This window comes from Protopterus annectens, chromosome 5.part0 (assembly GCF_019279795.1).
Source record: "Protopterus annectens isolate FY-2018-M chromosome 5.part0, PAN1.0, whole genome shotgun sequence".
Lineage (NCBI taxonomy): Eukaryota > Metazoa > Chordata > Ceratodontiformes > Protopteridae > Protopterus > Protopterus annectens.
Window position 1 is genome coordinate 1,853,369,638 of NC_056735.1, and position 15,858 is coordinate 1,853,385,495.

A 15,858-nucleotide genomic window follows, 5' to 3' on the forward strand; every position below is an offset into this window, starting at 1 on the left:
CCATTCAAACAAATGAAGGTAAATAGCATGAAAAAGGACTTGCAGATTAAATTATGTAAATGTATTCATAAATCCAACATCATAGAATATGACAAGATGTCCCTATGAATGTGAAGATTAAACTGAAACTGACAATTATCTAAAACCAAGTAAATATCATAATTAGCAGCAAATAACATATGATAACTTACTATTCATATAAAGATCATGTGTGTAGACCTTAAATGACATAAAAACAAACATGAAAATACACAATCAATATATGTAATAATAATATCTATAGGCCATCATGGGAATCAATAAATGTATGGTTAAACAATCATAGCTGAAAAACGGGTTGATTAAGCCCAGGGGATGATGTAAAACATATCATGAAAAGTTTTGAGACAATATAAGAATATAGGAATATGGCCTTTGGTCTAACATCATAAGGTGTCAAAGAAAGTGACAAAAAGTATCACTAAACAAACTGGAAATATCCAGTAGTGATAGAAATAAAAATATATGAGACACTGGTGTCAAATCAAAGGACTCAAAATGGATGAAAAACCAACGTTGATATTAATAATCTTGGCTTATTCGACATGGCAGGTGTCACAAAGCTAAAGAGCCAAAAAGCCAAATTTGACCAAGCAAAACAGGTAGGTAAGAAATATAAATAAGGTCATACTAAATGGGTAAAACGAATAATATTAATGACATCAACAAGATCCTGTTAAAGCAGGCCGAATATTGACTATAGTGTTTAGTCCAGGTTTAATGTGGGCTCTGAGCCTAAGTATCCATCTTAATTCATGCATCTCAATAGTTCCTATAATATCTCCATCCCATTTGTTCACATTAATGACTTGTAATACTAAGAAGTTGAAACTATGTTGGGCACAATCTTTCATCTGTCTCAATATTTACTACCATTATTTGTTGATTTTGCTCTTCTTCTTGTACTTTCTTCTTTTTATTCTATGTCTTGCTCAATCTCTATTTCTTTAATTACTTCCTTCTTATTTTCTTTGCAATCCATCCATAAATGCCCTGTTTTTTCACATTTAAAACATTTCAATTCACATTTTTTACATCATGACCTACATTGTCACAAATAAAACATTTAGTTTTGTTACACTTATTAATTAAATTATCACTTTTTTGTGGAAGGCTTTTTATTACCCCAATATTTCAATGTACCTTTGTTTCCATCTTCATTTATCATACTTACACTATGTATAATTTTATCCTTTTCCATTTTTAACACAACACTGAATTTTCACACCCAGTCCATAAACCTCTATTATACAGTTTTACAATGTCCATCACTTCTTTACACACAGTCTTAAGATATTCTTTCTCCATTTCAGTTCAGAACTGAACATATATTTTCTTTTTTTGTTCCTCTATTAAACACTTGAAACACACAGATTCCATAGGTTACAGTTTTTCATTTTCTTATGCTGTTCCAAATACTTTTCCATATATTGTCCCAATTCAAACAAAATGTCACAAAATGTGTCTTTATTAATATATTCATTATTCAAATGCTCTTACCTCTTGTGGAAAAATGCCCAAGGGTGTTATGATGTTATCCCAGATATCATACCTGTCCAGTTCCTGTTTTTCTTTGCTATTGATTCTTACTATATATTTCTTTTTTCTAGATTCCATTATTTTTATTCCTTCCTTTCTCTTTCACGTTCTCTGCATATGATTTCTTTTTCTTCTTTACTACTTCTTCCACCTACTCTTCTTGTAATTTGTCCATAATATCACCCTACAACACTGCTCTCTCATGCTTTGGTTCACTCTGTACCAACAAATCCTACAGTAAAACATCCCACAGCCCTCCCGACTAGAGGGTTTTTATAATACACTAATCTTGGCTCTCACTAACTTCTTCAAACAATTTTTGCTGAAAGATATCCTCTGCGTTTTTGGGAAGGTTCAACTACCTTTCCCTTCTCCTCATCATCTATCTCTTCTATTTCTTTTCTTCTAAACTCTTTCTCTGAAGGATCGGCTGCCTTTTCTTTATCCACGCCACTTACAAACCCACTCTGCAAAGGGTCAGTTACCTTCTCAGCCTCTACCATTTCTGACCACTCCTGGTGATTCATCTCTTCGGAATCTGTTATATCTGAAGAGAAATGTTGGTCGCTCAATCCTCATATACTCACCATTTCCCACACTGTTTCTCAAGGCCACTTCTGTGCCTAGAACAGAAGCAGAAGGGTAACAACAAAACACTTCCCTGTACTGCAAAGAGTAGAGGAAGTTCCCTGATGCCCTGGTCAATTTTCCCTAGTAGTATAAATACCACATTGGGTCTCCTCTAAAAAAAGGCTACTAACCTAGTAGGACTAACCTGGTTAATAAGGGATAAAAAATAAAATATCACAATGTATGCATGCATATCAACACAATCAATAAAAATAAATGGCTGTTTCAATGCAGAAATAAAAGTGGGACAAAAAGCCACTGCAGCTCTTTTTTTTCACTGTCTCAAATGCAAGGGAACACATTTACTGAGTTATTTTATTTTATTGTTATTTATTTATTACATTTATTAAACAGGTAGGTGCACTGGTCAGAAGACCCTTTTTGGACACAACATGGCCCACAAGGCACATAAACTTAAAAATATCAGAAGTATGAAAAAATCAGACAATAAGAATGAATGTGAACATTCAGAAATCACTTAAAGTAGGCTTAAGAATGATTTAAGATGTTTTAAAGACAACAAGTAAAACAGAAACTTAGCAAGTAACAACAACAGCAGCAATAATTAAACCTAGAGCTGTACACAATGAGATATAGCAGCAATGACAGTGAGTAGTTACTATGATAGGAAGGAATATAAAGAGAAGGCAGCAATAAACCCCAGAGTTAAGTCATCTGCTGTCGTACAGATGTTAAAACAGTGCAAATAAAAATGACAATAGGAATGTCTCAAACAGAAAAACTGTTAAAAATAACACTAAAATAATACTATATCTGATAGTACTGGAAAACTAAAGAACAATCAAGTTAAGCCACATATACATCCCAAAGTGGCTTCCGTAACACTGCCTCACAGGTCTTTTTACTTTCAAACAAAAAATAAAAAAGTTGAAGAAGAGTTTGAAGTATTAGGCCCCACACTACTGCCTTCGTCCACAGTAACCTCACCAAAGCCTGAGTTGAGGTAAAAGTTTCATGCATAGTACCGTCTCCAAAGCCTAACAGTTGAGGTGAAGTCAGGATCTTCACCAATAAGAAAGTTGCCAATAGAGTAATCTACATGGATGGACACCTTGCACCTGCAGTATATGACATGAGTGAAATACATGGTGTAAAGGTGTTCAGTGAATTAGACATGAGATACGGATATCGCCAATGTGAACTTCACCCTAGAAGCAGGAGCATAACAACTTTTTCTATGGATATAGGTTTGACTAGAAATAATGGACTGATATCAAGGGACAGCTCTACAGCTGAAACTTTTCAGCATACGATGCACCAATATAAAGATCAGAAGTCCAAATAACTTTAGAGATGTATGTGGAGATAGAAGTGAAATAAAACACGATGAAACTTTGAGAAAGGTGCTGGACAATCTAAAAGAAATGTTCTTAAATAAAAAAAGAGATGAGTTTGACAAGAATGTTCTTCATTTCTATGGATTTATATTCTTCAAGTACAACTTGTTATTAGACCCCAACATGATGAAAGTAATACATGGCATGATATCCCCAACTAATGCAAAAAGATAGAAATTGCTCCAGGTATGGTTACAGTATATAGAAAAAAACATGTACAGGCTTCAACTCCAAATCAATTTATTAAAAACTTCCAAAGAAAGCACAGCAGACATAAGACCATAGCACCTCGGCTAAAACAGCTTCAATGGGTATATTATGGTTGCAGTACACATCGACTGCCTATCTTCTGAAATTAAAAGCATATTCCAGATGAATGTAAATATGTTTGCTTTTAAGTAATTTTTAGACATTAAGTATGTATTTTCTGTATTAATGTTAAATATTTAAATGGTGAAAAGTTTATATTTGTAAAGATTTACACAGAAAGTGTTTCCAATGAAGTTTTAATAACACAAACAGGCTAGAGTGCCTTAAAGATTTAAACTTAGTTTGAGGGGGCTTGGCAATCATGTGACTCACTTTAAGTCATATAATGGAGTGTTTTTACACAATGTTTTTTAACTGATGAAGTCTTGTATATTGGAATAAGACGAAAGTGCTTATCTTTTGTATTAAAGATACTGTTTGTGGTTTAAACTAGGAGTTACGTGTTCTTTTTGGGTTTTCTGTTAGTTTTGCTTGTCCGATAGATTCAACAAAACTATGTCCCCACTTTAATGAAAAAATCCTATGCAAACCCCTCTATTAAGGCATCTCATCAATCAAGCTCACAAGCTACAGAGCAACTATCATTCTTCCGGCCTTATCCAAAATCTTGGAAAGATATATACAGTCTCAACTTAGTGTGTGTGTGTGTGTGTGTGTGTGTGTGTGTATTTACACACACACACACACACCACAAACGCACACATACTGCTTCTCATAACCTCCTCTCTCCCTCTCAGCATGGTTTCAGACCTAATCACAATACAACCACTGCCCTTCTATGGTTCACAGATATAATAAATCACAATAGAAATTCAGGTCTTCTAACATCAACTCTATTTCTGGATCTATCCAAGGCATTCAACTCAGTCTGTCAAATTCTCAAAACTAAAGTTTCTTCCTATGGGCTACCACCCTCCTCACTTAACTGGTTTCTTTGCTACCTCACTAACAAGGACACAAGTAGTGAAATGACAACATAATTTCTCCTTTTTCCTTCCTACAGCTAGAGTCCCACAAGGCTCCATCCATTACTGTTCATAGGATCATAGGAGATTACTAGAATAATGGTCCTGGGGTCCTTACAAGCCTAGCCAAGAGTTTATTCCCAAAAAGAAACCTCAGTCAGCACCTGTCACCACAGGTACAAATTTGTGGTGTCCCATCCACTCATCAAGCTTGCGCTTGATGAGGGTCAGCAAGGTGCTCTGTTTGACATGTATGGGAAGTCTATTCCAGAGATGGTGCAGCCTCTGGGAGACAAACCTGTCTCTCCAGCAGGGTTGTGTTGATGTTGCATATTAGATTCAGGCCTTTCAAGTGAGTAATACGTGAGGAGTTAGACTTACAGATATGGAGCATCTCTAGTAGGGCAGGATCTGAGATTGCCTTGAAGGCGAAACACAGATCACCCCTACTGTTTAACTTCTTTGTCAATGACCAAAACACAGGAGCCAAAGAGACTACCATAGTACAATTTGCTAATGACTCCACCCTAAGAACACTACACATGCTCCAAAAACTAAGCCAGAAATCCTTCTCCTCCATAGAAACTTGGCTTGACAACTCACAACTCCTCCTGAAGTATGTACATATATATATATATATATATATATATTTTTTTTTTTTTTGATTCACTTCAGATGATTGAGTTTTCGAAATCGTGAAACTCATATGATCGAGACCATATGTTCGAGTTTTCAGAAACTCGAACATCAGAAGTGAACATAAAAAAAAAAAAAAAAAAAAAAAAAAAACACATTTACAGACGTTTGTGCACACCCCCACACCCCCTACTTAAATATACTAACTCCGAGATAGTGCTACAGTGAGGAAAAGGGAAATCTCCCGTTCCGCACTTCTGCAGACACTGCAGAATGGGAAATTTTCCTGTTCCCTGCTGTAGCACAATCTCGGAGTTCGTATATTTAAGTAGCAGGGGTACAGAGGGCTTGCCCCCCTGCAGAATCCCTCACTTAAGGTATTCACAAAATGTATTTAACCCCCCCCCCCTTCAGATGTTCGAGTTTCTGAAAACTCTATCATATGGTCTCCACCATATGAGTTTCGAGATTTCGGAAACTCAATCATCTTAAGTGAACCCATATATATATATATATATATATATATATATATATATATATATATATACACACACACACACACACACACACACACACACACACACACACACACACACACACACACACACATATAGACATACACTACTGTCCCCCCAAGAGCTCTTTATGGTCATCCAACAAGACCAGTGTCATCAAACTCCTAGGTGTGATTATAGACGACCACCTGAAATTCGATCTCTACCTTCAGCAAACCATAAAGACACACCAAAAGCTAGGCTGCCTCTATAGAGTAAAACACTACCTCACTGACTCCGACAGACAAAACATTGCCACTTCCGTTCTATTTCCCACCATATCACATACCTCTCCTATCCTAACCAATCTTAACTCCTCTCTGTCAGCCAAACTAGAACAGTGCCATGATAAAGTAGCTAAATTCAAAAACAACCAACCAACAATACATATCACATCCCTGACTCTCTCTCTCGAAAACAACTAAAGTGGCTTTAAATAATTCTCTACTGTACTCACAATTAATTACAACCTTCAAACTACTGCATAACTCTGAAAAATTCCATCTCGTCTCTCCATCATTCAGCCTTACACTACTAAGAGGCTTCTAATCTCCACTGACAAATTATTAATTTTGTTAGTTAAACCTAACTACAATACAGGACACTCCCTGTATTCACACCGCATTGTTAACAGCTGGAATACCATCCAACTCCACTTAAGAAAAGACTAACCTGAAACACTTTAAATGCCAACTAAAGCAACACCTGATAGATACGTGGCTCTGCACCTGCATCACCCTTAATACTAAAGTAACAATATGAATTTGTGATTAGTAATTGAGACAAGATCTTATACATTTTCCTTTACAGTGAGCAGCACTGTTACTAAAGAAATAGTTGTTTAGAGAAAATGTGTTAAACAAAACTGTACTCTGTGTTAATCTCACAGGCACATAGAAGATAATTATATTTATACTGTAATGACAATGGCATTTGTTTTAATGGTGGAGCATGTAAAAATGATGGTTTCATTGCTTAATTTATCGCACTATTTCTTACTTAATCTTCTAACTAAATATACACTATTTTCACTTTCTTTCCTCTTTCTCCTATCAGAAGTAAATCACTTGATTTACAATTTCTCTGCCTCTGCACATATACTCTCTACCTCACTTAATTCTACTGACAGACTCTTCACTGAATCTTTCTCCTTTACTTGAATGTTTTGAACGTTTTTTTTGAACCACTCACGAAAACATATCAGTTGTACTGGACTCTTAATACCAGTGCCAGTCATACTGGAAACTAATTCTTGAAACAAAAGATAACTTAATTAAGCTGACAAAGCTAATACAACTATAACTAAAAAAAAGGCCCTGACCATTGGTGTGTGTGTGTGTGTGTGTGTGTGTGTGTGTGTGTGGTGGGGGGGGGGGCTTCTTACCCTTTGAGCACAATCTCAGAGAAAATAGGAATGCTTGGATAGACAAATACGCAGGGTTTTTTTTCCATTTCTCCATTGCAGTAAAACTGTGACAATTCATTTGTATCTGCTGAACTGCCAATTCAGAGTCCAAACTTACAAAAACTGGCAGGTCAGTGTATAAATTCCACACAAAACATTCCAGTAATTGTATGAAGACCCTGCAGGGTGCTGTTCCCTCCTATTATAACAATGTAAGACAACTGACCACTCAGTCAATAAATAAGCACTTTCTGCAGTTACTGGCTCTGTTCAAAATCTCTTTAGACTGCCACCACAACCAAAGTGCATTCAGAGCCAGTGTTAGAATTTTGGGGACACCCAGCAGGGCCTCCTGTCACTGCCACCCATCCTAAGCAACCTTTTAGTTTATGCTTCAGTGTTTTAAAGGTAGCATACATAGACTGAACTGTAGCTACAGTGCTCTTTCATTCTGAGACGCCTATGTACCACACTTTGCTGGCCCATCTCACAGACGTACATTCACAGTTACTGGAATTTAACTGCAGCAATGATTCGCTACAACAACGTTATGTACAGGGCTTTACTTAAGTGAAATGGTGCTCTAAGCACTGCCTAACCCCCCCCCCCCAGCTCTCCACATTATGCACATTACTTTTTTTCCACTTTTTCACATTTCACCTTACTCTTCATCTTTTTCAATAAGTCATGATTTTCTATATGCTCAGAAATGCATTTTATTTTTTTTCTTTCTTTTTACACAACTCCAACGAATGCTTGAATAAAAACTATGATTAAGGAAAGAAATACACTGTTGCTGTTAAACTTTAATTTTACTTGCATCCTTCTGACACACCTTTACTGACCAAAACAACACAGTAACACCTGTTTAGGAAATAACTCAATTAAGCTAGGGTCCCCAGAAGCCAAAGGGTTATAGATGCTCTGAGATGCATTTTAGAACATTTTCCCAACCTTTTAATCCAATGGTGGCCAGAAAAAATATCATGAGTCAGAAAAGAATTTCAATCTTATTTTTCTTCTTTCAAGAAAGATATAAGTTGTGCCAAAGGCTTAATGTTCAAAGCTGGCAAAACAGTAGCTCACAATAAACTTCCAATACAACTATTTTTTAACATTTGTTTACCAGGAAAGTCCAACTGGGACAGAGCCCATTTTCAACAGAGGCCTGGGGTGAAATGTTCCACGTGCAAGTTGTTGGAATATGGTAGGAAACCGGAGCACCTCGAGAAAACCCACATGAATGCAGGGAGGACATGCAGACTCCACACAGAAGGCACCCCAGCCAAGAATTGAACTGGAGAACCTCTTGCTGTGAGGCAACAATGCTAACTGCTGCACCACCACACTGCTTGTGTAAGGACACTCAAATCCTGTCTGGAAATACTGCCTGCCTCCCTACCCCCCCCCCCAAAAAAAAAGAGTCACTGCTTGTGTACTCCTCTGATGTTGGTGAAAGCAAAAGTTCAGATGGCTGGCCATGGTCATGTATTTTAAGTGACTGCTTTCATGTGTATGTACGTGTGTGTGTGTGTGTGTGTGTGTGTGTATATATATATATATATATATATATATATATATATATATATACATACACACACACACACACACACACGTGTGTGTGTGTAGCACACATTCTCATTCCTCATACCTTCTCTCCCAAAAGCAATCATTACTATATGTGCCTGGTGTGAGACTGTGATGAAAGTGGAAAAAAAATAATGACTACAGTAATGCATTCCACTTTGTTGATAACATACAGTACACTGCCCCTGCACAAGCTATAGTAAATTTCTTTCTGACTTCTGTGAGAAAAGTAAAAGAAACAGCGACATCGTCCCCAGCAAAAGGTATAATGACCTCTTGTGTATATCTCTAAGGTTTGATAGTGATGAGAATTAAAAAAGTAATTAACACACAATCCTCACCCCACCCCACCCCCCACACACAACCTTTGGCAACCTTCTAGACACATCTATGCAGGGTTGGTTTTAGAATGGATGTGGTTGAGGGTAAAGACTACATTAAGTCCATGTCAAAATCCATTTATCCATTGTGGAGTGTGGATTCATCAGACTCCTAGAACCTCAAAGTGTCTGAATTTACTGTTATACATTTTATGCCTTACTCTGAAAATATAATTATTCGTTAACTGCATTTTTAATCACTACACACAGAAGAGTTATGTAAGTGCCCAGCATTATTGTGTGTGTGCATTGATAAAATTCAGCAATTTTTTACACACACACACACACACATATGTTTCTGAGATGTTAGGGTTAACCACAGCTCATGAATGGATGCACATACAGACACAGCATGGATATGTAGACTCCACAGCAAAAAAAACAGAGAAGAACTCAACCTGAGCAAAGCACTGTGCTGTGGCAGTGCTAGTCACAGTGGATAGTTGCTTTCACAAACATCCTCTTCCTACCAAATCACAAAAGATAGCCACTTATCATGTGTAAGGTCTATATTTGTAATTGTAAGTGAAAGAAAATATGGATAGATGTTAAATGCACTGCAACCATGTCCCCCCACTCCCACAAACACACAATTTAATGGTAATGCTGATTATGTTTTTGCTAGAAAGGGAAATAAATTATAGCCAACTTGTTACAGTTACACTGCAATACACAAACAAACACACACACACACACACACACATGCATAACCACAGTTTTGCAATTTTTTCTGCAAATAGCAATACACCGTTCAGCACCTGAAATGCCCCAACGGATCAGTGACTGCTTAGTAGTCATCAAACAGCAGAGGTAACTCAATTTTATTTACCTTACTGAGGAGTAATGTATACCTGTCATTGTCCCCGATTTCACAGAATGTACCTGCTTTTGTCTCATGGATTTTACTCTGTCCCTCACAAAGTTTCATATTTTGGTAAATCATTCAGGATTACAGTCAATAAATCCCAACATCAGAGTTGTGTACTTCATGTTGTCCAAAAAATGCATGTTGATGCAAAATGTGTTTTTCTATAAGCTTTTTTAAGTGAATTGCAGTAATATTTAAAAAGTGTACCTGATTTTGAGGCTTTATTCTGATATTGTGTGTGGCTTTGCCCAGATTCTTAAGCAAAGACTGTGAGAGTTACAGTATCTGGTGTTCTGCCAGTATTTATAAGACTCCCTGAAATAATAAAATAAAAGGCATCCCTGAAGACAGGAAAGCAATCCAAGGTAAACACAGACTTGCCACTTTGGGCTGCTCATCTCTAGCACTTACCTTGCTCAAGTTCATTCACTGATTACAAGCTTTATCCTAAAAGGGTTATATCACAACCCCATTTTGGATAAAAAGCTCAATCAGAAAATTTATATATTTTTTCCACCTCATTTTCCCCCAACCAGCAGGAGGTTTTGTGGGGCCACCATACAGTCAAGGATGATTAAGGGGCACCCTGCAGCTACGGGTATTGCAGGAGCATAAAGTTGGCTGGCCATGATGTTAGTTTGAGTGAAGAGAATGTCCACCAGCAAGATTTAACGAAATCAAGAGCACTATGTCAGTGGTAAAACATTTCATGAAATTGTGAAGTCTTTTACTTGACAAAACACTGTTACTACAGGCAGAAATCTTTTTGAATTTTAAAGGAAATATAAATACAAGTTATTATTACACATGTAGTTTATTACACAAGACTGATGTAGTAGCTTTTGTTGGTTTGACAAGTATGTTACAAACATACCCCTCAACTTCTTAGCCCAAGAAATCTGGAAAAATCCTGACATAATGGGGGACAAAAGCCAAAAGAGAGGGACAGATTTTAAAACATTGCTCTCAGCACCAAGGATCAAATGGTGGAAGTTGAAAAAGGGTAATTGTGAGGTAATGTTCAGGGAAGAGTTAAGACAGGCACTGGGTGGCAGTGAAGAGTTACCGAATAGGTGGGTAACTAAAGCAGAGCTAATAAGAGAGATGGCTAGAAAGGTGCTTGATGTGACATCTGGAAAGAGGAAGGAGGACAAGGAGACCTGGTGGTGGAATGAAGAAGTACAGAAGAGTATACAGAGAAAGAGGTTGGCGAAGAAGAAGTGGGATTGTCAAAGAGATGAAGAAAGTAGACAAGAGTATAAGGAGATGAGGTGCATGGCAAAGACAGAGGTGGCGAAGGCTAAGGATAAGGTGTATGAAGAGTTGTATAAAAGGTTGGACACTAAGGAGGGAAAAAAAGGACCTGTACCAATTGGCTAGACAGAGGGACCATGCTAGTAAAGATGTGCAGCAGGTAAGAGTGATAAAGGATAATGAGGGAAACATACTCACAAGCGAGGAGAGTGTGTTGAGCAGATGGAAAGAGTACTTTGAGGGGTTGATGAATGAAGAGAATGAGAGGGAGAGAAGGTTGGATGATGTGCGGATAGTGAATCATGAAGTGCAGTGGATTAGCAAGGAAGAAGTAAGGACAGCTATGAAGAGGATGAAGAATGGAAAGGCTGTTGGTCCAGATGACATACCTGTGGAAGCATGGAGGTCTTTAGGTGAAATGGCAGTGTTTTTAACTAGATTGTTTAATGAAATCTTGGAAAGTGAGAGGATGCCTGAGGAATGGAGAAGAAGTGTTTTGGTACCGATTTTTAAGAATAAGGGTGATGTGCAGAGCTGTAGTAACTACAGAGAGATTAAACTGATCAGTCACAGCATGAAGTTAAGGGAAACAGTAGTGGAAGCTAGGTTAAGAAGGAAGGTGATGATTAATGATCAGCAGTATGGTTTCATGCCAGGAAAGAGCACTACAGATGCGATGTTTGCTCTGAGAGTGTTGATAGAGAAGTACAGAGAAGGTCAAAAGGAGTTGCATTGTGTCTTTGTGGATTTAGAGAAAGCATAAGACAGAGTGCCTAGAGAAGAGTTGTGGTATTGTATGAGGAAGTCGGGAGTGTCAGAGAAGTATGTAAGAGTGGCACAGGATATGTACGAGGGTAGTGTGACAGTGGTGAGGTCTGCGGTGGGAGTGACGGATGTGTATAAGGTAGAGGTGGGATTACATCAAGGATCAGCTCTGAGCCCTTTCTTATTTGCAATGGTGATGGACAGGTTGACAGACGAGATCAGACAGGAGTCCCCGTGGACAATGACATTTGCAGATGACATTGTGATCTGTAGTGAGAGTAGGGAACAGGTGGAGTAGACTCCAGAGAGGTGGAGATATGCTCTAGAGAGAAGAGGAATGAAAGTCAGCAGTACTAAGGCAGAATATATGTGTGTGAATGAGAGGGAGGATAGAGGAATGGTGAGGATGCAGGGAGTAGAGGTGGCGAAGGTGGATGAGTTTAAGTACTTGGGATCAACAGTTCAGAGTAATGGTGAGTGTGGAAGAGAGGTGAAGAAGAGAGTACAGGCAGGATGGAGTGGGTGGAGAAGAGTGTCAGGAGTGATTTGTGACAGACGAGTACCAGTAAGAGTGAAAGGGAAGGTCTACAAAATGGTAGTGAGACCAGCTATGTTATATGGGTTGGAGACAGTGGCACTGACAAAAAGACAGGAGTCAGAGCTGGACATGGCAGAGCTGAAGATGTTAAGATTTGCACTGGGTGTAACGAGGATGGACAGGATTAGGAATAAGTTTATTAGAGGGTCAGCCCAGGTTGGAAGGTTTGGAGACAAAGCCAGAGAGGCAAGATTACGTTGGTTTGGACATGTGCTAAGGAGAGATGCAGAGTATATTGGGAAAAAGATGCTAAGGATGAAGCTGCCAGGTAACATGAAAAGAGGGAGGCCTAAGATAAGGTTTATGGATGTGGTGAGAGAGGACATGCAGGTGGTTGGTGTGACAGAGCAAGATGCAGAGGACAGGAAGAAATGGAAACAGTTGATCTGCTGTGGCGACCCCTAACGGGAGCAGCCGAAAGAAGAAGCCCTTATGAACTTAGAAACTTGATAGAATAAAAGGGTTTGTGCTAAAATACATTTTTAAAAGAACATGAACTCTGAAACTCAAATATATGACATTATTTAGTGATTATATTCCTCTGATAATCCCAGTGATTTGCAAGAAAACCCCAATTTTTTTGAGGAACAAACAGAAATTTTGAGGCAAAAATCTGGACATTCTTTGAAAATCTGAAAAGTTGAGATGTATGGTTACAAATTATCAAAATAAGTCAACTTGCTGTGGTTGGGGGCCCCTAGCAACCACAATGTTCACTAGTGCCTAAAGCCATTTACCAGCGCATTATGTTTTCAATCTGCTGAAGTCCTTCCTACAAAGCTTGTGCACTGACATTAACCATTATCACACATCCACAAACACACTGCAAATGGTACTAAAGGCATGTCTTCACTACATAAATAATAGCTATCAGTTTTTCTTTAGGTTGCTAGAGTATGCTTACCACACCTCAAAATGACCCCAGACAGATTTATTATCTTCCGAAATATGAAATTCTGAACAGCAGAAAATAAAGACAAACACTGAACTGTCACATTGGCACTACTTTGACCTGTTTGTTTAAAAGTCAATTTATATTAACATCTGTGTAGACAACTGCCGCCTTGAACAAAGATGCTGTCCACTGAAACTGGACTTTTAAACAGTCTCATTTTCAGGAAGTTTCCTTAATCTGGCCCCTTTCTAAGATTCTCTCTTTCACATTTTCTTACTTAGTATGTTTTTTAATTCCTGACCCACTTAAATGATCACAATGAAAGAACATTTGAGCTATTTACAAATCCCGTAAAACAAGTACATGACGCCATGAACAAACATCCTTATCAAATACAATAAAGAAAACAAAAATCATCAAGACTCGGTCGGAGCTGAAACATTCCGACTCAAAAGCTCTGCTGAGTGTTTTCAACTCTTCACTTCTCCAGCGGAAATACAATTAACGAACGATCGGCCTAACGGTTCCACCCTGGACTACAGAAGAAGAGATTTCCATAATAATAATAATGACATCGGGGTGAGCAACAAGTGAATAGAAATGCCTTCCTGTCAAAGAAAGGACAGTAACTGCTAACAGGACGCACCTCAAAGCGCGTGCTCTATCTTCTCAAACTGGTTTCTGTTACCCTGTTCTAAACATAATAAGCCAGTACAATCTGCCACAAGGACAAAACAGTGGAGGGATAATGTAGGCAGACATACTCCTGCCATGTAAGGATTCCCATTATCAAACAGCACCACAAAATCAAACGTACTAGTTATCGACCCTACTCTGGAACTGTAATAGGTGTGGGTGTCATACTCTGAACGATTAGCGTTACACAAATGATACTCACCTGCGCAAATAACAACTTGAAATAAATTATATGCATATTTACTTAACATTGTGTTGTCTCTCTCTCTCACACACACACACACACACACTCAAGCAAAATTACACTTCTAAGCCTGGTTTTAAAATGGAAAATATTTCCAATAGCAACTTCCTAACACTTAACACATACTTTCAAAGAAAGTAAACAAATTGTACAACTCTGTTTCTGTGCTATTAAACCCTGTATCCCCCACCCCCAAACACACACACACACACACGTGTGCGCCTCTCAGCATCTCCAGCCTCCTGCCACGGACATCCCGCCCCCTTCATGGAACACAGCCGGCAGTTCGGCACTTACCCCCCTGTTTCGGCTCCCGAATCCACACAGTCATCCTCAGTGGTGTTGGTTTTCTTTTCCATGTCCCTGCCGGTTGCCGCTGTTTCGTTTTTGTTTCTTCAGCGGCTACCTACCTCAGTGCCTTCACAAATGTGAACAGAAGTAACAGTTTTCATCTCCCTGCCAACTTAAACATTTCAACTTGTAGTACCGCATCAGCCCAACACCAAGTTCAGGGGGTGCTACCCTCCCCTCCTCTGACAGACAGACTGTCGCCACAGTCTGATCCCGCCTCCTCCATCACCTGTCTTCGGGCTGTACACACTACAGTGACATAGGAGTCTCCTAACTGCAAAAAATGAGAGTTGATAGCAGTAAAACAGGAACGCACGACGTTCGGCCGGGAACACATAAATGTTATGCCAGATATCTCAGTTTTCATGATCATATTTCCCGTTTGCTGCTGCAGCCAGGGTCCCAATATGTATTTGTATCGTAACTGTTAACTGCATGACAGAAAACTAGGAAAATTAAAATGTGTTCACATTTCTGTATGCAGCAGGCATATACTATGTTCTTCATGCAAGCACCTTCCTAAGAAAATGTTAGCAAATATTTAAAACGTCATTTCTATGTCTGGCCTTTTGAGTTTGATTTTTTTTTATTTGTGTCTGAGCCTTACGTCAAAATGTAGAGAAAAGTCAGGAAAATAATGCCAAACAGCAATGGATTATGCTCGTGGATATCCCAAGGGGATCCCAAGATATAATAAGCTCATTGCTCATCACCATCTAGATCTAATATGCTCATCACCATCTGCCATAGCTGTCAACCTTCTATCTCCAGAATCAGGGACAAAACTCAAAATTAGCAATGACCATACCTCTCTGATTTCGCAG

At 38.5% G+C, this 15,858-nt stretch overlaps 1 protein-coding gene across 1 annotated transcript in view; it reads right to left on the bottom strand.

Annotated features, from left to right (window-relative positions):
* The window catches only part of FAM124A (family with sequence similarity 124 member A), a 1,272,948-nt gene extending 1,257,646 nt beyond the window's left edge, over positions 1-15,302 (bottom strand). Inside the window, exon 1 of the mRNA XM_044071681.1 lies at positions 14,981-15,302. Within this exon, the coding sequence (XP_043927616.1) occupies positions 14,981-15,042 (62 nt within the window). The 5' untranslated portion in view covers positions 15,043-15,302. The remainder of the gene's footprint in view (positions 1-14,980) is intronic.
* Positions 15,303-15,858: the final 556 nt, after the last annotated feature.